General features: G+C 43.7%; 1 protein-coding gene across 1 annotated transcript in view; it reads right to left on the reverse strand.

Annotated features, from left to right (window-relative positions):
- The window catches only part of cdkal1 (CDK5 regulatory subunit associated protein 1-like 1), a 239,802-nt gene that overhangs the window by 55,897 nt on the left and 159,036 nt on the right, over positions 1-24,869 (reverse strand). Inside the window, exon 10 of the mRNA XM_051131261.1 lies at positions 22,504-22,649. Coding sequence (XP_050987218.1) covers positions 22,504-22,649 — 146 coding nt within the window. The remainder of the gene's footprint in view (positions 1-22,503; positions 22,650-24,869) is intronic.

The raw sequence follows: 24,869 nt of genomic DNA on the forward strand, positions 1-24,869 counted from the left end.
CTACCCATCTGTGGGCCGCCAGCGTCCCGCGTCTCTGCCCAGCTAGAGCGGAGATGCGGAGCCCGCCGGCACTGCTGCGGGTGGAGGAGGACGTGTGCGGCAGTAAAGCAAGTGATCCGCCTGATGAAGAGCCTCTTCAGAGACGGATATGACAATGGATGTGTGACATTCGATTCACAGAAATTAAACCTTTTCACTTCAGTCTCCTGGTAACAGAGTGATGTAATTTTTCACATCTGAATGAAGTTCTTTTAGCTGATTCCTGAACGATGTTCTTCTACATCAGCACTAATCAGACAATAAGACTGAACAGCTTCACTACCGCAGGTCAGTCTACAGCTCAAATGAAAACCAACACCAGATTCTGTCACATTAAACTACAGCACAACAAGCTTTATGAACTGATCTTTTGGGGGAAATAAAATCCTCTAGGTTCATCTGACACGTGTGTTACAAAGTTAGGTATAAGAAGGATTTCTTCTGCCTGTCTGTTTCCATGTTCAGTGTACAGCACACAGATATATTGATCTGACAGAGAAACAGCAGAATTATACAGATCATTCTCACGCTTCAGAGGGAAGGCGAGTCCAAGATCTCCCGACACCACCTGAAGGGTTAGATATAGCATATCATCTGGAAAAAACATGCCAGCTTTCAACTGTAAGTACTGAAGTTTCATATCTGAGCAGTGCGTTAAAATCATAATTCAGCTCACTGCACATGCATGATCATGAACATTAGATGAAACACTGAACATACAGTACATTATTCTCAGAGAACCGCAGCAGATGTGTGTAGGTGTGTCATTTTGATAGATCACCGAGTATTTATTTTACTCCGCTTATGACAAAAGGACACACACACACTAGTGGAGTAAACAGCAGTAGCAGTACTGTCAGTTCAGCAGTGTTGTGTTGTGGAGTAAGTAATTGAAAGCAGTGGCACTACTAACTTAACTACATTTTCAGTGACAGTAGAGCAACAACAGCTTTTCCAACAACAACAACAACATTTTTTTCCAACAGGTATCTTCGATTTTAAAGATGCACAAGCACAACTGCACATGCTCTTTATATTTCACTGTTTCACTGTCTGCACTGTTTCTGAGTCAGGAATTACCGCTCCAATTAAACTGCAGCTGATATAAAGTGTTCAACACTTAAACTAATGAATTAATAAAAGTTGCTAATTGCTCAACAAAAAGAGCAGCTTGACTACGGCTGTGGTATTGAGAAAAGATGAGAAACTTTTAGTTGTTTGTAACCGTTTTAATTCCAGAACCACTGCTGTCTGAGTACAATACAGTCCACTGTGTGAACGTGAGACTGAAACGCAGTAGAATAACACAGCAGCCTAAAGTTTCTCTACAAATAACAAACCCTCCATTCATTCTCAGACATAAATCGTCGAGCCCGTCCCTCCGAACGCCACTGATGAGATATCAATTACAGAGAAGTGTCAGTGAGGAGCTGGCCAGCCTCATCATTTAGTCATCTACGGCGCGCTCCAGACACTAGATTGATCCAATCACTCCCTGGGTGTGTGCAATTCATTCAAGAGAGCGCAGGACTCGTGAAAGAATGAGGACACTGCCATTTGGATTTGTGCACAATCTATAATTTCATATTAGCGCAACACACACAGACGCCCTGGCGGCTTTCACACGTGCCGCTCTAGAGATCCATCCGTAACAAACCTCTCCAACACACAGTACAGCACATTCAGCTCCAGCATCACATACACAAGACAAAAGCAGCTGCGTCCACAAACCCGCCAACACAATGAACACAGACGGCGTCTTACCAGACGCAACTCGGTCCCTTTATATGAACTCTGAACCAAAACCTTTATCTGAGCAACACAGACAGTGAAACTCACGTGAATCGCATTTCAATCGATTCCAACAGACTGACGCTGCAATGTTTGCCAAGCTAACAACTTGACACTCTCATAAGCATGAACATACAAACACTCATCCTAATTTAATTGATCTATTTGAATTAGACTGAACTACTTTTTAAAGGAAGACATTAGAAGCAAGCATAATTATGGTGCACCTTTCAGAGCAGTTGGCCTCCTGTGATTTACTCTTCCTCAGGCAACTGGAGTTATATTGAAAAAAAAAAAAAGTCCTGGCTCTTCCAAGCTTTATAACAGCAGTCAGTGAATAGGTGATGATATTCAGCAGTCCAATAAAAGTCCAATAAAGTGCATAAATCCATCGTAAAAGTGCTCCACACAGCTCCAGGGAATTAATAAAGACCTTCTGAAGCAAAGCAATGTGTTTGTATAAGAAAAATACTCATTTAAAACTTTATAAACCGTAATCTCTAGAGCGGATGACATAGGTTTAACGTAAGCTCATCGACAGGTCGAACCCATAACAATCCAGATGCGAGAATCACTCCCATTCATATTCATTCAACGTGAAGACGATCAAATCAGTTTCTTCACTTTATCTGGCTCCTTCTCTCTCTTTTAATTAATGTGCCGCGGGTCCACATCACAGCAATGAAGCACACAAGCACGAAGACCAGCTAAACAACAGCTCCTAACCGACACTTCCATCTCGACGGTGATAAAAAGCATCTGCTGTGGAAGCAATAGCTGTCAAACACTGGACCGTACAGCAGCGGCAGCACCGCCTGATTTCCGACACGTATTTGAACAGATGTGCTTAAATCACACCGTCAGCGGCGTGCACGGACTGCGAGATGAGGGATGCTTCAGGAGACAGGAGTGAGAAAGGTCAGTGCAAAACCCTCTCGACCCGTCCTGAACCTAAACCAGTCACGCTGCAAACTTTGCTCAGTCGAGCGACAGTCACTCAGCTTCCTTTCTCAGCGTGTCATGTACAACCAGACAAGCACTGCATTGTCTCTCACACACACACACACACACAGCTGTGTCTCTAATGCTGAAGGGTTGTGAAGCAGCGCTGCTCTCCGCGGTTCATTCTTCGCGAGCCGTGTGGTTTGTTCCTCTCGCGGGGCGGACAGGCTTTCTAATTAAAACAACACATTGAGCTGTCTGTGCGCATTACCTGCTGGCCTAACTTCTGCGGTTTCGCTCTAGACTCTTTTAAACTCATGGAAAGTGACCTTTGCTGGTTTTCGCACACTTCTTAGAATGCACACGCGTCGTGTTTGTTCTTTATTTTTAAACGCCTCTCCTGCGCTCACTGAGACCGGGGTCACATTCTCATCTCAAATCTCCAACATGAAAAACATCTCCCTAAAGCTCGTTTAAAAAAGTGCAAGGTTTTATCAGTACTGAATTCGCAGCGGCTCACGACCTCAGCAGAGACGGCAGCAAATTCCCTCAGAAGAGCCGCATCAAAGCGTGTGAGAGTTAGGAGAGGAAAATTGAGGCATCCGGGCCAGCAGCCGTCATTAAAGAATAATAGAAGGGGAACAGATGACAGGCAGCCCTGCAAAAAATGACCCTCTTGACAAGTGCACTTCTCCACTGGGCTCAGGCTCTTCAGGGCTGTTAAAGGTTCCTCTCATTCTCAGGTGCTGGATTAATGGACTTGTTTTTGGCTTCCTGCCTGAAGTCGTCTTACAAGCTTCCCTCAAGACCGCGTGTCCTGTGAAAGCCGCACGATGAGCGTCGGACGCTATAGACACGTAAAGGACACACATATGGACTCTTCAACTGCAGCGTAAAAAAGTGTATTTTAGTGTAATTTTCAAGTCCAGAAGAAATAGTGAATTAAAGCACACAGAATGACAGTGTTTGTATGTTTTTAATGAGCAGGCCAAAACATTCCACTCTTTTTTTTCTACTTGTTGTTTTACCCTGAACACAGATACATTTACTTGAAAGGAAAGATTGCATAATATATTAAGACTTGTTTTTCAGTCTTACACTGGCAGGCTTTTTCAATTGTTTCAAGCATAAATTAAAAATGCACTAAACGAAAAAATAATAATAATACTGTAAAATAAACTGCACTCAAAAAATGCTTTGTAAACTAATGTAAACTTGATTTGTCTAATGCATTCATGGTTCTGTTAATACAAATTGGCTAGTTTCATCTTGTGTAAAAAAAAAAAAAAAAAAAATCAAATGATTTAAAAAGTCAACTAAATCAGGTTAAAAGTGTAGGAAAACAAGTGTTGCTTCTCACGTCAATTCATAGTTTTCTGACATTTTAAATGGAGAACAAGTACAAAAAGACTGATTCAATCTAAAAAAAAATGTTTTTCTTCTGCAAAAGCTCTGTAACAAAAAAAACATGAATGCTGAGGTCCTTCTAGATGACTCAGATTTCATTTAGTGTCTCTGTCAAAAGTGTAAATCTTGTTAATATTCCCGTCCTCCAGTTGTGACTGACTGTCTTCCCTCAGAGAAAAGGAGATACATTTTCCATACAGAGGAAGTTATGAGAACAGAATGAAAACGGTTTTCTGAATACCCCACAGTTCAGTACTTGACAGAATCATTTGGCTGTGTAACGTCATCACGGCGAGTAAATGAGGAGATTTTCAAGTCTATTAACTCTTTAACCTTACGTCTTGCCGTTCAAGAAGGAGGAAACCCTCTAGTTTGTGGTGCTTGTTCTTCTCCTGTGAAGACACGACGTGTCCTCTGGTTCTCCATGATCTTCTCTTCTACTGACGGCACGTTCGACATGCTTTCGTGGCCTCTTTGTTTCTTCTCACAGCACAACTGTGACATTTCCATCCTGCCGTCAGGCCTGAAGACAGAAGGTGGATCAGCAGGCGTCTACGGGCGCGTTCACTGACGGACAGACTCGTGTCTGAGTGTGTGTGACTCGAACGTAGCAATGAGTATAAAATGATGGTTGAAAACATTTTTGAGGAAGCAAAGGTCACTCACTAAATGTAAAACATGGCAGAGAATAAAATAATGAAGTTTCTCCTTCAAGGACATCTGATTGCTTTACAAAAATTCATCAAAAGCAGCAAACTACACAGCAAGTCTCTTCACCGTAGCACGACGCGTCTTCATGTGCGTCTCTGTCTGTCACATTTAAGAGCTATAGCTTGAAACTATTTCCAAAGGTCAAACAAAGTCATTTAGATTGAAAGTGTGCTAAAGCTCAGAGAACTGTTGCTCAGAGTAGCAGTGTGTTCAAAACATCCGTCTCAGATGAGCAGCTCAAATGTTCTCTGATATCCAGTGCAGAGGTCACAATCCGCCCACAAAATAATTAACCGCTCAAAGCAATCAGTTTACCATTTCACAAAAACCCAGGAGCCGCACGCTTCATTAGCCCTGCCGGAGGAGGATAATGGGGGCAGCGCGGCTCCGGGTGCCGTGGGACGCCGGGATCGTAATGTATACTTTCAATTAGCCGACCGCCGCAAGAGCCGCGTTTAGACCGGACAGCTCATCGCCCTCCGCAAGCGACCGTGGCTGGTCAACCGTGTGGAAAATCGAGTCCTCTGGATCTATTTATTTTAATGTAATAAGAGCTGTACAGAGGAGGCTGAGGGTCACTGGAGAGCGTACAGGAAGTTAACGCTGATTGGATGGGCCGACCTCATTTAGAGGAAACAGACCTTCTGTCTGATTCTTTACCCCACTCTGACGCTACATGAACACGGCCATGAAAATCACTCCCTATACAGTCCTAAGTCACCCAGATTGTGCTTTAAACACAGTAGGTTTGAAAAGTAAAAACTCCACACTTCGAGTCCTAAACAACGAGACTCATTCCTCTTCTTCAGCGCTCCGGATGGGTTTCTCCTGCCGAAGCACCATGCGTGACTCCCATCAGCCTGATTGAAATGCAATACGGGCCGTTTCTCAGATTAAACCACTGATCTATTTCTCATTACGCCTGACAAAAGCTGTCCATTTCCACACCGGCTTTGATCGGACGACCAGGTCTGATCAGAATACCTGATCTCCAGCATGACCCGAGGGGCCTCTCGCTGTCCGAGCTGCTCGTTCACACCACTTAGCCATGATTAACAGCAGAGGACTTTTACTGACAAACTGGCATTTGAGACATCACAGAAATCAGCGGGTTCATCTGGAGACGGGTGAACAGGTGCAGAAGAAACGACTGACAACAAACATCGGACCAACATTACAGTCAGGAGAATACAAACATGACATTTCAACTCTAAAATGAGTTTACGAACACACAGAAAACAGTTCATGTCCTGCTTAACATGCGCCACACACACACACACACACACACACACACACACACACACACACACACACCAGTGTTGTCAAATATCTGGAAGACTCAAGGTGCTCAGTGGAGTGCAGCAGCAACAGGTGTGTGTTGTGTCAAAGGAACGGAGCTCCAGCGGGAGAACACATCAGATCAGATCACCAAAACCCGTGTGTGTAATCACACACCCAATGAACTCGACACACCGCGCTCCCTGCACCTGCCTGATTGTCCTCTCTCTTCCTCAGAGTCACATCCACACCGCATCTCGCCTGTCTTCCAAACTGTGTTCAGAATGAAAATATGCTGGTGAACTGCACGCTGGGAACTTAACCCATTTCAGCAAAACGCACCGTCATGTTAAGATATCAGAAAGAGCCCGTTATATCCAGCAGTCTGAAGATGTGGGTCCGGTTGTGAGATGTGTCAGTGACAGAAGGTTTTAACTCCAGAAACACAAGAAATACCACTACAGAGACTAAATGCACCTAGTCTCAATATTAAATATTATCCTGGAAATTATGACACAGGCAAACATACAGAGCGCAGAATGAGTATGTGTGCTTCATTAACATCTATAAATGAATCTGACTTTTAGACACACTACAGCTCAATGAATGAACTACAATAACCAGTGTGAGTCTAATACTTCATCAATATCTGATGTTATTTAAGGGCTGAAAGTTCAAGCAGGCTTTCAATCGGTTCTGTTTCTGGTTTAGAAAAAGCAAACACGAGCTGTTTTATCCATGACATTTCCAGCACGCAGCTCCGTCATACTAACGCATACAATAAAGATTTCATTAATGCTTACGGATCAACAGATGACCCGCTCGTTAACGACACGCGTGCTTTTATTTGTTCTGAGCTTCAGCATCAATAAACCAACTGTGCGGTAAACCAAACAGATGAAGTCTGGACAGCAGCAGGAGCAACGGCTGATGGCAAATCAGTAGTAAGTATAAGAGACGTCTGGAGGCAAAAAAAATAAAAATAAATAAATAAATAAATAAATAAACTAAGGAGCCATTGGCTCCTATGAGAAACAAAACTAGGCGTCAGATTATTTTTTAAGGGGCTTGTTCATGTGTCATCTTTTCTTGTCTTTATCAGCATTTTAATCCATCTTGTAGATGTCCTGGGAACTAAGGTTCACTTAAAGTTGGAACTAAATGTCTTTTCCAACTTGAGAACTATATACAGTCACAAATATTTGTTTATTACACAGAATCTGTGCCAATATCATGGACCATAAGCATCACTTGGCCACTGAGTGTAGTTTGGGCTCCTCCTCAATTCATCCTACAAATGTTGTCACATGACTTTCACACATCCAGTCTGTTTTTCTTCATTAGTAACATGCAATTTTATAGAAGGTAATGAATTTCATCTTTAGCTCCCTGCATTCTCCTGTCATGTAGATAACAGGTCAAGTAAAAATATGAATATGCAATATAGCGCATACATTTAACAACATGCTCCTTTTTACAGTTATTTTTTTCTAGCCGACTGATGAGTTTATGGATGTTGAATGGTTTTTCTGAGGTAAATCTAATGTAACGTGCCATTGTTTGCAAGTTTTCTACGTTTTCCACAGTTTGAAACACTGAGTGAGCTTTTGCATGAGACATTTCTGTCAGGGTCATGTGCAGGAAAGATTCGCAGGGACGAGGAAATAATACAAACGTGCTTTAATAGAATAATCCAAACAGGGAACAGGAACAAACAGGAACAGCAGGGAAAAACACACGCCAGCACGACATAAACTAACATTAAGAACAGACGATAAACAAGGAACAGAACTTATATAGGACAGCTAATTTGACAAAGACAGGTGTGAGTGATTAACCAATGACGACATAAGAAACGGAACAGGAAAGACCAAAATAAGGGCACACGAGGGCAAAACCAACAAAACAGTCCACAGGGGTGTGACCATTTCAGTAAGTTGTACTATAAAATACATTTATGTTTATTTTGCACTACTGACAAGTGAACCCATTATATATATATGAACGACCCACCCCATCGAGTCAAAGGTCCAGAATTTATGTACATTTTTTTTTTTTTTTTTAATAAACAAGTGTTCTTTTAAATAACAACCCACTTTTAAACCCATAAAAAGTATTAAATACCTTAAGAAATTAACAATAATTTCAAGAGGTCTTAAATTTGGGGACGGAAAGACAAAAATCGTGTTATGGATTAAATGTACTAGTCGTTTGAAGCGCGCAACACGGACCGCGCATCCGTTCAGATCACAGTTCAATCAGCAGGTTTACTAGAGCAGATGCGTTTACTCATGAGCACTAAACAGCGCTGTGAGATCCAGAGTGAAGCGCTTGAATTCGGTGAAGAAAACAGCGACATGGCGATTTAGACAGATGAAACAGCGCCGACAAACAGGAGAAACACTGTGCACAACGATAGTCACAATCATTTAATATGGACTGATTTTACTGTAACACTGACTGCACTATGGTATTGTGAACTGTGTTATATTATTATGTAGACATGTATTAAATCTATTAAAGGAGTAATGGAATATAATTACAGTGTTTTGTGATTAATGGCATTTGTGCATTTATACTAAGACCACCGTTCTTCATACAAATATTTTTATACCTTGGTATTGACGTGAATAATAATGCTTCATCATATAAAAAATAAGGCTGTTACAGTTTTTACAGATGTTACTGTTTTTGATAATGAACATTATCTGAGCTGTATCAGGATATCAGTTGAATATATTACTAGACATCTCGCTTACTCCATATTAATTCTATTTCTGCAGGTCTTTAGAAAAAAAGTAACAAAAAGCCTTAAATTTGATTTTAAAAATCCTGCAGAAATCCTGCATAAAATTCCTTCCTTGATATTTGTATTTTGAAAAGGAAGAAAGACTGCATAGGGCTCAGAGGTTGAAAGGGGCTCAGAAAACTCAGTGGAAGGGTGTAGCATGGGTCAGGAAAGAACACAGTATATTCTGACCAGGGGCAGTTCTAGACCCTTTTTTTCAGACTGTCATCAACTTTTTTGCTTGTTCAATTTGCACAATGAACATGGGTTGGATGGGTTTTACTTTTGAGCTCTTAAAGTACAACAAATGAATGAATTTCATTTTAAAATGTGTAAAATTTTCTCCTGGGGGATGTGTGTCAGTATAAAGAATCTGTGAATTTATTGCATTAAAAATGTCATTCATTTAAATAAATAACTTACTGCTTTAGGTATTTGTGTATATTTACTGAACAAGGCGATATGTTGGCAAGCAGTTTGACAACATTGTAGTAAATTTTTTTGGTGAATCAAAAAAATCATGCTTATTAAGATACCAGCACACATGATAATACAGCACAAATTGGTGCATGAGTAGTCAACAAAATGAAGTATTTGAACCTCATAGTTAAATACAAAATGGGTGGGAACTGAAAAAGGTCCCACTTTTTGGAAAAAAAAGAACCACCCCTTCCGCTAGGCTGGCTACTGGGTTGTATCTGGGTTTTATATAAAAAATGGGTTCACTTGTCGCTTTAAAGAGCACCAAAGCTGCCTTTTATTGCTTGAATTTCATTATGAATTTGGCATAATTTTAAAGCTAATAGCCTACTTTGTTTTTCCTGGATTGCAGATATTGCGGTTACTGGACGGCAAGTGCGCTACAAACAGGCTAATATGAAGTTCACCGTTCACGCATTAACAGATCACAGCACACAGACTAAAGATGTTGCTAAGAAGAAGCCACAGTATCGATTATATACAAGAATTGTTAACGGTATTGTTAACGCCCACACAGCTGACAGCTTTACCTTTTGTAGTTTGTTCAAGTCGTGCAAACAGACACTGCCTTTGTGCACTTTTACTTCGCACATCTCCGTCATTTCGATCTCTCTCAGCTGTTTATCAGGTGCGTCAGCGCTGCTGTTGGGCAGAAATGAGGACTCTTTGACAGTCTTTTTCCACTTTAACTTTGATGCGTATCGTCTCAGCAAAAACTTCACTCGCAAATGAATATTTTTGGTCACAAATTGGACCGGTTCAGTCGCAGCCTGGACTTCAATTTAATGAAGCTAAATCACTCTTAGTTCTTCACCACAGTAAGTGTTTAGACAGATGTTCCTCCTCACACGACACCAGACACACTCCACAATCCTCCTGTGCTCTGATTGCAATTACTGTCGGTCACTCATTGACCAGTTCGGCTGTCGCGGCGGCCGACAGATCGCACAACAATAGGGAATCTTTAATGACGGCGGTCCGGCTCTCTGTGCGAGCGTTCACTCGCTCCTGAGCTTCATCACAAGAGGGAAGGGATTCGTTCAGAGCTCAGTTTGACACGTCAAAACTACATGATGATCTACTAACAGTGCTCCTTTAAAACTTAATCCAGGAGCAATAAACACATAATGGTTTAAGTGAGAACAGAAAGTGAGTGGTGTTTGCTTGTGCAAAAGTGTGCACCATGATGTCAGAGGGTTCGCTGCAGATCCTGTGGTCTCCAGGTAAAATCATCATCAAAATCAATATATTACAAAACAACACAACTACTGATGATTTGCCTGTCTGAGGACTAGCACAGGTGACATGAGATGAAGGCGCATCACTCCAGACTACGGAGACGGGATCGCTGCGCTCCTGCAGTTTTCCTGAGCTCTGTGCCGGAGACTGATGAACGCCTGTTAACTCTAAAGAGTGTGCGAACGCAGAGTCAAATTCACCCCTGGAGATCCAGTTTCCACACGGAGATACTGTGTAACTGACACACACACACACACACCACCTGTTGCTGGAGGCCTTTTTGGCTCATTTGATGCATGAGAAAAACAATCGTCGCTCCACAAATGGATTTCACACTCCGAGCGCACACACGCGCCTATTGTTAGAGAAGCCGTCGACGCACCTGAACACACATGTAAAAGTGCGCAAATGCTCTCACACATTCACACAGAGCCTTGAAAAATGAAGCCACTCTTAGAAATGATCCTCAGAGAGCCCGTAGGTGAAACGAGCGCCTCCCGTCACTCGCGCTCATCAACACGTCGCCGGAGATCCAGCCGTCTCGTCGGCGTCTCGTTCCTCTTTAAACGAGGCATGCGCTTGCTTCTTCGTTCTCTGCCCTGCAGGTGCTCCGCAGTCGATTCCTCCGTGACTTCACGAGCTCCCCAGGGCTTGTGAAAAGAGATCCAGGTTCAAACGGCTCTCCCCTCAAACTTCATGCTCTAATGTCAATGTTTTAAAATGGGGGTGAGATTTGAACACACACCTTATAGGCACGACTTCACCCTCGCTGATTAAAAGGTTTAACTGCATGATGGGGAAAGTTACACATCTGCATAAAAAAAAGTCTAGAACGCGTTCCCTAATAACTGAAAAAAAGGTCTTGGATGTCACTTAGGTCTCTGCTGTCACACATGGAAACATTTAGGTGAGGCTTGTTGAATATTTTAACCTGCCAAAAATAAATTCTTGTCTCACTACAACTGCAGACAGCAGGAAACACCTCCAAAAGAAGCATCCCATCGCTCACTCAGCGTCTCGTACACACTGGATCCGGTCGGTGAATCTGAATTATTACAATCTCACTGGTTTGACCAGTCTGTCCTGAATCAATGCCAGGCAGAAGTTGTGCCGATATAGTGAGGAAGAATATTCAGGAACAAAACATTCAAAGTTTGTTTGATGCACTTAGTAGCACATGAACTCGACATCCATGAGCACAACTGGATTTTGTGTTCAATTTCTGAGGTCTGAGGAAAAGACAGCACACATTTCAGACAGTCTACAGCATTGAATGGAGTGGAATTATTTGAAAGAGGTTTTCTTTATCATGTTATCTACTGGTCATTCTGACCTAGAAAGGATTTTTGGCCTTGAAAATGTAAGTAAATTGTTTTATACTGGACCAAAACCTACTGACTTCGCTCAGACAGGGTATCACAACTTTCAGCCAAAAACTAGATAATCTTGTTTAACTTGTAGTTTTCCCTACAAATGCGCTTGTAAATATCACTGTGCAGTATTATCACCAAATACTGGATTCAGTCTGGTTGTTAACTTGTTTACTTTCAATTAGCACGTTTTGTACTTCCTTCTTGAAATGTCTGATTGTAGGCCTCATTGATTGGCACTTGTGCACCTCAGTCTTTGAGTGAACACGACCAAAAATGCCAATAACTGAATGAATGAATGAAAATAAAACAAACTGACAAAAAGGTTGAATCCAATGACAATATAGAACAGTAAGAGATTTACAAGCAGGTTATTTTTGACCAGGAACAACAAATTAGCTAAAGAATTTTCAGCGTAAGACAAGAGTTACAGAAAAACTAAAACCAGAAGCACAAGCCTCTCAATAGCACTCAATCAGTCCTGGCTGCTGACACGAGGCACGCGGCGAGCGCAGGAGGCACCGGCAGCCTCTCGCGGGTCCGGTTCAGCACAGTTGGCCCAGCAGATGGCCTGTCAACAGAGGGCTGGGAGGGAGACGGGTCGGCCCACCCGCAGATGAGCCACGGGGTGTGGAGAGCCGGAGGACGGAGAAGAGCGGAGCCGAACGCGTCCTACCATTCTGTGTCTGGCACGCGCGTGCCATTTCATGCTGATTTAGCATCAGTCTGGTGTGAATATATCAGGAGAACAGAACGCACAGAACTTATCTCTGGTCAGAAGACAAGAACGACTTCCAGAAACACCTTGGCACACCCAGTCCTGCAGGTGGCGAGCTGCTGGAGCAGGTGAAAGACTATTGGCACGACCGCCGTACCACCTGGAGGAGTCAGACCCTCGGTGGGCCTCAGAAGAGCAAACACGGCCAGAACCACCATCTCGAGAGAGATCCTCTCCCCGCAACCGCCTGAGGTAACGATGAAGCCGTGGTGCGCTGAAGGTCTGTGCCAGCGGTCCGTAAACAGCAAAACAACAGCAGGGAATCTAAGAGTTCACTCCTCAGAGGCAGGTGGTCCAACTTCAAAGACGTCACGGAGCACACGCGAGCTGAAACAAACCTCTGGAAACTGAACTAACAGCACAACCTCCAGATCGACGAACAACGCTTCACTCCTGAGCACCTTCAGTAAATGAGCTCCGCACAAAGCAGAACCCCGTCCGCAATCACAACAGCCGAATCGACGCTCAAATGGCACCCATGAGATATCAGAGAGTCTCGCTAAACACTGCCTGTTTGCTTGAAACACGCCGGGAATCCACTTGTGAAGAACAATCAAAACTCACTCTCGGTCTCCAGGTGATCTTTGCAACCTCAACTGACCCGTGGACCCCAAAAAAATAAAATAAATCACACGCACAGAGGGAAATTATATATAATGTGCATTTGCAGGCATGATGGAATAAATGCAAATGGAATAAAAAAGCCAAAGCCTGTCTGTAAATATGAGATCATTTAATTCATCTTCAGCATAGGCTGGCTTTCAATTACGGCAGTAAATTTCCCAGGGGTTGGTGCTGTTGAATCTCCCGCGCTCCAGGTTTGATAATTCTCTCTGCCGCCGCAGCATATTTCTACTCCATCCCTGTCGGATAGAGCGCGAGAACACTTTTAAGAAAACACCCTGAGGAAGGTGAGTGTAGGACGCGTCCGTCCGTTCGTCCACAAAGGGCAGATCTTCCCACAGGACGTCATTAGCTGTGTGTCCTTTCTAAAGTCTGGAGACGGCAGAACGCCGGCCTCTACCTGCCGCCTGATTTGTATGCGGCGGTGCGGCGGGCGGGGTCGTGTCTGGCCCACAATATCGTGAATTAAATGCACGAGATGAGCTCCTACGTGACCCCGCATTTCCCGCGGCAGGTGCCGAACGCGGGGACCGGAGAAGCGGATACGGGTCCCCGGGGAGCCGTGGCACGGGAGGCCTCGCAGTATGAAATGTAAATGAAATGTCAATTTGGTTTATCATTGAACTTTACAGCAATTAGACCTCAAGTCCAAAGGCCACAGGAACTTTCATACTGGAAAATAAATGCTAACAGTAACTCACAGAGGAGCAGGGCGAGACCTTAATTAAATCATGTACAGATGACGGGGAGAGTTCAAGCGAGATCTGGCCTTTGGACGGATCACTTTGAGACTAACTGGAGTTTCCTATGCACTATTACATGCTAAATTACTCAACTTCAATTGGAAAATGACTCAGAATCAGGGCATTCATCAAACAGACTATCTGCCAGCAGTGAGTCTGTGTTTTAAGTTCATGATATAAAACAAACTCTAACAGTGTGTCCACACTGACTCTCGCTCATTCACCAAAACTGGGATAAGAACGGTAAGGAACGGTTCCAGTTACGTTTCCACTTGAGCTCGGCATGACACGTCACGGTTAGGAACAGTTCTCGTCCTGCAATTCTCAGCACAGTTAGCTGTGGTGACGTCGGCACTCGGGATCGGCCACTTGTTTGGTGTCTAGCTACTAGATTCTTTCTGTAGCCGGACAAGCGCACTATTTGAGCTAAATAAACAGAAATATCTGATCATCCTCCGTAATGCAGCTGTATTTACATCTCTTACATACCCTACGCAAACACTTGTGTTACCAACGTAACGACCGACGCGTTGCTTTACGAGCTCTGATTTAAGTCCCACAGTGGAAAAAGACACCAAATCCGTATCTGAAGGCTGTCGCTGGAAATCTGTCAGCCTTACATTCAGCCATTTTGCTTCCAACAAACACCTTTTTCAATAAGAGCCAGTACAATGTCAGCAATTCTGAACGATCAAAATTCACAGTCTTGTTTAGACCCGCAATCCACAACCTGAAGTTCTCATGTGATATCCATTACTTGAAGCAGATGGGAAAATCAGGGAATTTCACCTGCAATTACATGCTGAGTCAATACATCACACTTCAGTACGGAGAACAATCACTCTGAACTCAATGGCTTCAAACGCTCAAGTGACCGAATCAAAGACGTGTTGATTTCCAGCGCAGTCACCGATCTGAAAGCTGTGCTCAACGGCTCTATTCAGGACCAAACTGCCGAACACAAACGCGTCCCTCTGCGCTCAGGGAACGAAAGGGCCGTGAAGGAGGTCGCGACACGTGTCACAGCTCTCTGTGTTTCTTTTGCATACGGCTGTTTACTCACCTGTGCTCATGAAGCATGCGTGACACGTGGGATCGAGTTTCACTGTTGTTCTGACATGCTAAAAGAAAGCAGGCTCTCAGTAACAGCCTTTAGTCTTCACTCTCTCTGTCCTGGGCAGCATGAGGAGTCTCATCTCTTCTGCTCCTGCTCTCAGTCACAAATCAGACGAAAAGGAAACGCTCGACCAATAGATGTAATATCTAATATGTTTGGCTTAATAGACTGCCTGCACTTTTAAAAATAGGCCTGTGCCAGAAACGTGCTAAGACCACGTCTCAGTTAAACATGAACCCTACTGAACTTTCTTCTGCTCGTGGCTGTGCTGTTATCCAGACTCACCTGCGGAACATGCGGGCATATTGAGTTTGACGATGATTATCCTGAATGGTCTCTTCCTCTCAGCTGTAGTTAATGGTGCAAGGACACCGTGACCAAACCATTATGAAAACACACAGTGCTGGTGAACTCTGACCCTTCACTGCATTGCTGAAGATCAGCTCTGTCTTCTTTTCAGCTACATAATGAAACGCGTTTTCATACAGTTCGCAAACATCTCATTACAGCACAGATAAAAAGAGACGTGGCCCAATTACACATATTTACATAAGCAGCATTTGCTCTAAAGGCTTTTTTTCCCCATGTAATTTCATTCAGCAGTTTAGATGTTAATCACAGACACAGTGTTGTCAAGAAATACCTGCTATTCAAACAACACAATTTAAACATGTGGAGACAGCAATCCATTGAGTCATTATCAGAAATTACACAGAGAACAGAGGATAGTGAAGTTCTCTTTCACTCACATTGAATCTGATAGTGGATACGGAATGTGATGGAACATGATACAATCATTCATTTAGGCTCTGACGCTCTCCTGAGCTCCCTCTAAGTTAACTTTGATGTAGTTAGTTACTGTGGGTGAGTAACTTGGAAATTTGTTTTTTTACAAAATGCCGTAACAGCGGCTAGACACTTTTGTTTGTTTGCCGACAACAGTCTGTGACACTACACAAACAAACTCAACCGCTAGTAAAGAATAATCAAAGAAAAGCCAATTTCATTTCCAATGCTAGAGCCTTGTGGCACACCAACATAAAGCAAAACTTTCCTCTGACAAAGCTCAGTGCACTCGATGGGTCCAGTGAAAGTCCAGCAGTCATCATCACTGTGGGCGTCTCTGACCAGCTCATCCTTCACCAGCACAATGTCACACAATCTCTTTTGGGCTAAACTGATCAATGAAAAGCCAACTAGTAGCTGGTGCTTTGAAAGGGAGGCTTATTACTGCCAGCAGACAGAGTTAATGAGCCATTCTGTATCTGCTTCCTGTTTTTGTCAGGCCTACATTTGCTGAACTTGCTGGGACAAGGCAGGAGCTCATGTGTGAAGACGTCTAGCGCACGCTCACATGTAAACACGCCGTGATCAGTGTCATTTCTCTCTTTCAAAACAACGGCTGAAAGCTGCATAAGAATCTTCTGATCCACTAAATCAATGTCTCTCAAAAATTTAGTGTTGATGTTTCATGAGCCTGTGAACGTACAATATATGCACTTACATACAGGTGCCCTCTACATCATCCACTAATCTCAGACACATACGATATGTTTTTAACACTACATCAGTTTAATCAAGTTAAATTTATCCTTCAGCGGCTGTCATTAAGACACATTCTTACAAGATATTTCTAGAGTGCAGGTGTCTTCCGTATGGACAGGTGTGGTAATATTTCTAGGAAGATCGCAGTGAAGACAGTGCCGTCAGTGGGTATAAACAGCTTGCCAGATTACTACGAAATGACTGCTTATGTATCTCAGAGACAGAGATAACACATCAAGTTATTCCAGTTACAACTGACAGATGACAAGCTCAACAATTGGACAAGTAACCTGAGGGAAAGTAGAAGAAAGAAACTTCTGAGCGTGTTAGAGCTGAGTGTGACTTCAGCACCACTAGTGTCACTAAAGTGAACTGCAAAAGTTTCCTGATCACACTTCCCATTTGCCATTGGCCAGACAAACACACAGTCCCGCCCCAAACTCACACCACTGGCCGAGTCGACGTTGATGTGTCGGGCTGCTCAAAACAAGGGGTCAAAGCTTCAACTTTGGAAAGCTAAGCTTGTGTTATACAGCCAATGTGTCACTCCTCTGTGCTTCTTTAGAAGTGACTATATTCATCGTAAAACCTCAGTCTTACTGTTCTAGCAGATGTGCATCAGCGTCAGCTCTGTATCAGAGCGTGTGCTTTTTGCCGTATGCAATATCTCGTTTTTGGGATGTCATCAGCCAGTCGATGTCAACATGACGTAATTTTCCTGTCGCTGACAGACATCATTGTCCAGGTATGACTGACCTCCTCCGCACAAACAGATCAACGTTTTAAAGCTGTGGTCGGCAGCCTACGGACAGATGATCGCCGGCACGTGAGCAACGGTCTGAAGGCATCGCGCTTCTTAGAGAACCCTACGAACAGCTCATCTAAAGCTGTCTGTCCACATTATGGCAGGTAAACAAAGTAATTCAACACAGAACTAATGACACACATCTACTGCAGAAGAGACGGTTCCCCGTCCTGCTCATGTTTCATCCCCCGGGGGAAACAAACTCCCGTCCCACACACGACACACCTAGAACCGGTTTCACAGATTACAGCTTTCGCTCAGGCAGAAAACAGAGCGATGCGTGACAGCGAATGTTGCGCCAGCCATTTATTATACAACAGTGTGGACGTGTGTGCGTGCGCTGTGAGTCAGCGTTTGACAAAACACAATGACTCATATCAAACAGATTAACGTGACGGACAGCGACAGTCGACGAGAGACGGAGACTCTAATCCAGCCGGAATCAGAGCGGAGGAGGCGGGAAGGCGTGTGGCGGGATCCGGCGCGGGACAAACAGCACGGTTTCGGCACACAAACAGCATGAGTCATAGCGGCATGCGAGCGGAGCGCGCGTCAGACAGCGGGAAATCCCGCCAGTCAGACGGGAGAGAGCGCCAAAACTTCCCCTCCTCCATCTCTGCCTCACGGGACCCTGATCCCGCGCCGCTCTACGCTCCCATGAGCACATGTGAAACATTAACCTCACCTCAGTTTCACTGCAGTTAGAGAAATACACACACACACACACACTCTCAACCTGTGTAAAAAGAATTCTGAACCTACACATAAAAGTAGTTATTCTAGGGGAAAACACAGACAAAAAAACAGTACAAAATGCAAACAGACAGCAGTGACGTCAAAGTCAGAAAGACTAATTGATACTACGGTCTGTGCTAAATATAAATTGATGATACTTGGATGTTTTGATCTTCAACGTAAATTACACATAGCCATACTGAAAACACTAATTTTGTTATATTTTCAAAACATACGTTCGTTATACGTAACTACATGAGAATGTACGAGTCAACGCTGTACAGCAGAACGTCTAAGTGATGTTTACCAGCTGAACTGAAACCCCATAGGAAAATCTCAGGGCCCAAGGCAAATTATTCTTCCAGGTTTTGATGGCACGGCTATAGCACTCTATAATAAAACACAAAATGCAATTTACCATATAATGTTGGATTCGTTGTTACAGTGGCAAAATAAAACTTAAGTTTTAAAAGAAATAAGAAACACTCCTTGTTAAAGTTTTTTGTTGTTCAGTCAATCTCTTCTGTCCGCTCTTTAACACACAAAGACATTAAATGAAAAGCACATCACACTACAGATGAACACCGCTTTAGTTCTTGGTCTCTCCACACAGCAGAAGAAATCATTTCCTCCATCAGGGGCTCAGGGTACACTAGGGTGTTATAACAGACAAGATATCAGAAGAAGAAGCCCACGTGTGAAATGTGTTACGTGATCAAGCAGAGAATCAGCGCTTAAACATCAACAGGTATCACTGCGTTCAGCCCAAGGACAGGTGAGATCACACAGTACTGAGAAACATAATGACTAACTACAAATACATTATCGCCCGAGAGGCTGTTTGTCTAGCGAACGCAACGGGCTACACAAGAGAGAGAGTCTGTAAACATCGGCTGTGACTCTCTGTATCTGCACGCTCACACATGCTTCAACACCTCTCGGAGCAATTAAAGCGTGAGGAGACGAGAGCGAACGCCGTCTGGAGAAAAGCAGCTTCAGTTACTGAGCAGCAGAGCGTCTTCACTCTCATAAGAGCTGCTGATCTGAAACGCCAATCACCAGCAGCATCGGATTCAGAGAGCGACTGACGCTTCACCTCTGATGACAATATCATCACGTTCACACAGATACGAAAAACGGATCAAAATGATGTCACAGAAGTATTCAGGCAGATCAGAAATGACAGATGGCCAACACAGCATATGGGCAACCACAGACTTCTCATTAAATAAGTAAAAAAATCCATTTATCTTCACCTACCCCTCCACCAATCATAAAATCACGAAACAACTCATGAAATATTTTTGCCTTTAACGCCTGTGTAATCTGTTAATGAGACTCAGACCACCCAAAACCTGGAGCTGTCTGCAGTGCATCTGCTGAACAGATACGCCGTCTCACATTATCGGCGCTTCTCAACACTGATCTTCATCCAAACTCAAGCATTTACAGGACTCAGAACAGGTTTATGAGGGTAAACGCTGTGTGGTCAGCCACGTGTGGAGTGGACGGAGATCTCGAAGTGACTTTACGATGTAAGATCCACCACAGTTACAGCCCTTTAATCACAGTCTCATGCTTTAAAACGCTTCCAGACGCCCACGCTGGGGTCAGAGGTTATCAGCATCCTGCTTGAGTGAGAGGAAATTCTGACAAGAGCACCGGAGAGATGTGTTTGAGCTGATCAGGTGGTCAGAAAACTGCTGGTGCTGCTGGTTCTCAGGTTCCTGAGGCTGAACGTGATGATCTCTGACAGGGTGAAGAACCTTTGAGCTCTCTTTGAGAACATCCCATCATGAGTCAAAGGAGTGGAGGCCCATGAAGTGATGCCCAGAAAGTTCTCCACATCATTAATCATTCAGGTGATTCTTCGTCTGACACATGCACACTACTTCAGGACTTCACATGAACTCAGATGTGGACACACACATTGACCGCCACCTGTTTTCTTGGAAAGATCTCCAGTTTTACGGGTCCACAACAGAGGCAGCTACAGACCCGCCTCTACGTTTGTGTACTTCACGAGATGATGCTCATTTTTCCGAGGTCTGCAGCGTAATAAGACTCGCAGCAAATAACGCATTCAAATAACATCTGATAACTGACAGAGAAAGTCTATTTTCTGAAGATAAGTAAATGAGCTATTACGATCAAACGCTGCAGTGGAATCACGGCTGCTGCCGGTGGGCTTCGCCAACACAGAGAAGCGATCGCTCCGCTCCGAAACACCTTTAATGACTTCTCTGTGATATTACCGGAGAAGAAGACTCATCTCGAGCTCGTTCCACGCCGGGCGAGTCCACTTATTGCACATTATCGCTGCATTCATCAAACGCTGGTGTCATTAGCCCTGTTCTCCAGACTGGAGTTCAAATCACTTTAATTTAGCGTGAGAGAAGGTGATTGTAATAGCTCGGGCTTTCAGGAGTCCTACTCGCCGAGGCTTAAACACCTCTCAGACAGAATGACAGGCCGCCGGAGCTGATGACTTCAGATTGGGGAAATTGTATTATAATGGCTCTCGGAAAGTTCAGAGGAAGCGAGATAAATGGGGTTTGTAGGCAACGTGGATATGAAGAGAGAAGTTTGCAAGAGTCTAAGCAGGAGCCAATGATCGTGTCGTCCATACGATGAGGCCCGTCATCCGACGACTGGAGCTGCAGCGCTGCAACCGGCCAGAGAAACCTCCGTCGCAGCACAGCATGAGATTCTGAAGCAGACTGAACGAGCGTGTCCTCCGTTTCACTTTCCCCATCGCTCCCATGAGTCCTTCTCTCACCCTAAGCAAACCCCTTCTGTGTCATGTGGGAACGTTTGCCTCCACGCTCCCAGCATCCACCACTGCTGTCAGACGGGACCGCTGGGATCTCTCACACACAGACTCACTCTGAAAACAGTGACATTACTCCAGTCTGTTACCTGTCTGAAGTTCTGCTGTGAACATAAGTTTCACATCGAGCCGTCAGAAGCGACTCTTCGCCACCCGATAAGCGAACAGGCATTTGACCTGCGTGAGCTGAGTGGCGCTGAAGGTAAAGTGAGCCGTGTTTGTCCGCGGGGTGAAGGGGCAGCCGTGTGAAAGATAAGACCAGCGCTGGGCCTCTTCCTTACAGAAGACCGGCCCTGACCCTCCAGACTCCTAAACATGAGTGATGGACGGCCACATATGAACAAATCAGTGTAGAATAAGCACACCGACGCAGTGCAGTCCTCATCTACAGCACTACTGCACACTCAAACTTTCAGCTTTGACCCTCAATGGATCATCAATAACTCAACGCTGAAGACATTTCATGACATTGAGAGAAACTCTACAGCAGAAACTCCCTTTGCGTCTCTTTTGCCTTCTCTATTCTCACTCACAGTGTTCATGTTTTACCACAGCACTGAAGGAGGAGAGCGTCACGTGTACGACACACAAACACTGCTGACAGCTGCTTTGGCCGTAGCGTGATCGCTTAGATCGCTGAGCGATTGCACAACTTACCTGAGTCAACAGCACATCCACACCTGATCATCAGCATCTGACGACAGAGTCACAATAAACACACGAGCACACACTCAACACACTTCAGTCTGTCTGCTTCAGTCTTTTTCTCTCAGACACACTCTCAGTTTCACTGTTGGCTGCTGTCATTGAGCGCAACCCCAGCGGTCAGAGCTCTGCCAAAGCTCTCAGAACAGATGCATTTGTCCGCTCATTACTTTGATTCAGTTACAGCTGATCAACACTGATGGATATCTGGACCGAAGCTCAGAGAACGAGGCGTTTCTTGCTCTGTTTTCAAGCGCACGCATCAACGTCTGGCCGACCTCCGTCGTGTCCTCCATTCGTACCCGTGTTTTAGATGCATTGATTTGCTCTCCGACAAATGCACTCGAGAACAATAATCATAAACAGTAATGAAGAGCTTATCAAACTCATAAAAACTGGCATTTGCAAAATGTCAAGATTTAATCCATACTATTGAGTGTAGTGTGCACTTTATCCACCATTACCCAGCCTTCAACACGTGAAAGACAAACATCAGCCTGAGCTCAAGTAAAAATCATTTCTCTCTGTTCATTAATACAGTCACAGAAATCATCAGCGTGCCGCTGCAGAACTCACTTCTCCTTGAGAAAATCCACGACGCGTCTGAAGTCGGCGCAGCAGTACTCTCTCTTCATGTCCATCAGCACGCTGTCGGACGCGGACTGGACCGGCACGTGGAGGAAGGCGTAGACCCGCGGATGGTTCAGGATTTTGGCCATTTCCTGTGGGAGGAGAGGAACAAAACAAACATAATGTGATGAAAGCACAAAACAAAAATGTAATCACCTAATTATATATATTTTTCCTGGTTTACAGGGTTTGACGGTGCGAGCGTTTTACTGCCCGAACATATTTCTGAACATACAAGTGAAAAAATCCCTGCATATTCTTGAAAAGTATAAAAAATCATTTTGTAATTCAAGGTTGTAAAAACACTTCATTTTAAGATGTCACAATACAGAGTAATTACCTAATTAAGTACTTAGTAGTAGCCGTTGTACTTAAATGAATTAAAATGTACTTACCATGTAATAAGTTGTGGAACAGCCTGTAACTACAGTTTATAATTATGCAGATGTAACAGGCAGCTACTGTTACACATATGTAACAGATGAGCAGCTACTTGTACACTTAAGAACAACCTTGATACACCTTATTTTAAATAGCTTATGTCTGTATACTTACATTCATAATTACGTTGTATAAAGGCTGTTCCATAACTTAGTTACATGGTAAGTAAATTCTGTTGCACGTAAGTACAACAGCTACAACTAAGTATTATGGACACCTTAAAATTAAGTGTTACCAAAAAAAAAATAATAATAATAATAAAATAAATAAATAAATAAATATATACAGAATCTCACAAAAGTGAGTACACCCTCACATTTCAGCAATCATTTCAGTATATCTTCTTAAGGGTCAATACTATAGAAATGAAACTTGGATATATTTTAGAGTAGTCAGTGTGCAGCTTGTATAGCAGTGTATATTTACTGTCCCCTAAAAATAACTCAACATACAGCCATTATTGTCAAAACAGCTGGCAACAAAAGTGAGTACACCCTAAGTGAACTTGTCAAAACTGTGTCCAAAGTGTCAATATTTTGTGTCGCACCATTGTTATCTAGCACTGCCTTAATCATTCTGCGCATGGAATTCACCAGAGCTGCACAGGTTGTTGCTGGGATCCTCTTCAAATCCTCTATAATGACATCATGGAGCTGCTGGATGTTACACACATGGTGCTTCTCCACCTTCCGCTTGAGGATGCCCCATAGGTGCTCAATAGGGTTCAGGTCAGATCACCTTCACCTGCACCTTCCTCAGACAAGTGTCATCTTGGTGGTGTGTTTGGGGTCATTATGATGTTTCTGAAGGGAAGGCATCATGTTCTGCTTCAGAAATGTACAGTACATAATGGAATCCATGTTTCCCTCAATGAAGCGCAGCTCCCCAGTACCAGCAGCACTCATGCAGCCCCAGACCATGATGCCACCACCACCACGCTTGACTGTAGGAGAGACACAGTTTTCTTGGTACTCCTCACCACACGTGCTGGACACCATCTGAGCCAAACAAGTTTATCTTAGTCTCATCAGACCATAGGACATGGTTCCAGTAATTCATGTTCTTGGACAGGTTGTCTTCAGCAAACTGTTTGCGGGCTTTCTTGTAAGCCAGCTTCAGAAGAGGCTTCCTTCTCAGATGACGCCAACGCAAACCGACTTGTTGCAGTGTGCGGCGTATGGTCTGAGCACTGACAAGCGGACCTTCTACTTCTGCAACCTCTAAAGCAATGCTGGCAGCACTCATGCATCTGTTTTTGAAGCGTCAGGTTCTGCACCTGACGCACAGAACGAGCACTCGACTTTGTTGATCGACCCTTGCGAGGCCTATTCCGATTAGAACCCGTCTTGGAAAACCTCTGTATGACCCTGACCACAGTACTGTAACTCAGTTTCAGGTTGTAACTCACCTCTTATAGCCTAGACCATCTTTGTGGAGAGCAACAATTCTAATTGTCAAATCTTCAGAGAGTTCTTTGCCATGAGATCCTTGTTGAACATCCAGTGGTGAGTATGAGAAAATTGTACTCAAAGCACCACATTTTAACTGCTCTAATACAAGATACACAATGTTGTATGGTCCTGTCATGCAGACAAAAACATGAACATGATGAATAGGACATGTGGCTTCACATGGTTAAATGACATAGTGCTGTTATCACTTTTGATCAGGTCTTAAATTGGGGATGGTAATAACAGGAATTGCATTAAAGTTTAATGTGATTATTAAACTTCAAAAAGCTCTGATTTCATTTAATAAACCTAAGCGTCACACACTTAAAGTTAAATGTGGTTTCAGATGTGTCTGCAATATATGAATACCACACATGAACTCTAACAGACCGTCATAATTAAAAGTAGACCGCGAGCAAT

This window comes from Labeo rohita, chromosome 16 (assembly GCF_022985175.1).
Source record: "Labeo rohita strain BAU-BD-2019 chromosome 16, IGBB_LRoh.1.0, whole genome shotgun sequence".
NCBI lineage: Eukaryota > Metazoa > Chordata > Actinopteri > Cypriniformes > Cyprinidae > Labeo > Labeo rohita.